At 36.9% G+C, this 1348-nt stretch overlaps 1 protein-coding gene across 1 annotated transcript; it reads right to left on the bottom strand.

Moving 5' to 3' along the window:
* Window positions 1-221: 221 nt before the first annotated feature.
* Window positions 222-1295, bottom strand: LOC111384907 (SUMO-activating enzyme subunit 1B-1-like; the record flags this gene model as incomplete). Its single annotated transcript, XM_023009253.1, has 4 exons — window positions 222-642; window positions 743-847; window positions 932-1084; window positions 1174-1295. Coding segments are annotated over 4 exons (497 nt in total), but the record flags the coding sequence as incomplete, so codon positions are not given.
* Window positions 1296-1348: the final 53 nt, after the last annotated feature.

Below are 1348 nucleotides of genomic sequence, written 5' to 3'. Positions count from 1 at the left end.
CCCCCCCCCCCCCCCCCCCCCCCAAAACTCATTTTAATGATTGTCAAACAGGGGCTAACTAAGAGAATATTAGAAAACTAAGAAATCAATTATATTCTCAACAAGGAATTTGGCCAAATAAAATAAGAAAGCAAGCTTATTTTTATGGGACGGGTGGCATGCAAAAACTTGAACAAATTAAATAAATACACGTATAGCACAGAGAAACGCCAAGATATTGGACCGAATAGCAGTACCTTTTAGCAATTGAATACCTACTGCACCCAACACAGTGATCTTGAAACTGTGAATATGGAAGTTTCATTCACATAATTCTTTAAATTACGGCCTATTGTCAAAAGACACTAGACAATAAAAAATAAGTCCGACTACAGTCATGCTACAAATCAGTAATTCGACTGACGAAGCAGCAGTTACAAGTACAATCATCCTAAGGATCAGTTATAAATTCAACAAAGATCAGCTTTTCAAATAAAATGTTCCACTATTTCTGAGTTCCACTTGGGGGAAAAGGAAATCTTGAGCCTAGCCTTCTGCTCTCACTATAGATATATCCTCTATTATGCCTTTCCCATCCATCGAATCAAAGAAAAAGAAATTTTTTAGAGGGTCTCCTTTGCCAGATATTGCCTTAATAACTTCCTACAGCCACAAAAAATCCAAAAATGTCAATAAAGCGGTGAAACAATTAAGCTCTGTAAGTACTTTCAAGATTTAAAATAGTTCCGAAGCACATCACCACCTGTCCAAGAATTCCTCCAATGATGGCACAAACAGGAGGAAATTCTGTTGTACTTGATAATAATCTCTCTAGAAGGGCATCCGGAATCATAGATTCACTCAATGACTGCATAGGTAGAGGTGAAATTATAAGACAAGGAAATGCATGAAAAGGGTGCATAACAGCTCAAATAATTTCCAGGAGTCGTACATGTGCCTCGCAAAGTTCCTTCCTCAACTTTTGAACATTTGGAAGGTCAGCAATTGAAGTATCTCCAGGATTACGAGATTCAAGCTCTTCAAACCTTTCTATCACTAAGAAAATGTACTCCCGACAGTAAATAAGACAATCTCCAGAACAATTTTGTTAAATATATCCACATTTAGCATAAGCACAGAGCTCAAGGAATGTGTAAGCTCATTAAAAAAAATAAATATTTCAACGTCTGTAACCAAATCGTAGATTATCCACCATACATAAAAAGCAACTACCAAGCAGTGAAAAGTAATTTGCAAGGAAGCATGAAGATAAAGAATAGCTGATCCTACTAGACGTTCTTTTGTCTGGCTGAACACTGAAAGCAATATTTGGCTAGCATGAAGGACACTGACACTTGTACAGAGAATT

This window comes from Olea europaea, unplaced genomic scaffold (genome assembly GCF_002742605.1).
Source record: "Olea europaea var. sylvestris unplaced genomic scaffold, O_europaea_v1 scaffold30436, whole genome shotgun sequence".
NCBI classification, from domain to species: Eukaryota; Viridiplantae; Streptophyta; class Magnoliopsida; order Lamiales; family Oleaceae; genus Olea; species Olea europaea.
Note: the sequence above shows the minus strand (reverse complement) of the source record. Positions and strands in the feature narration are given on the sequence as shown.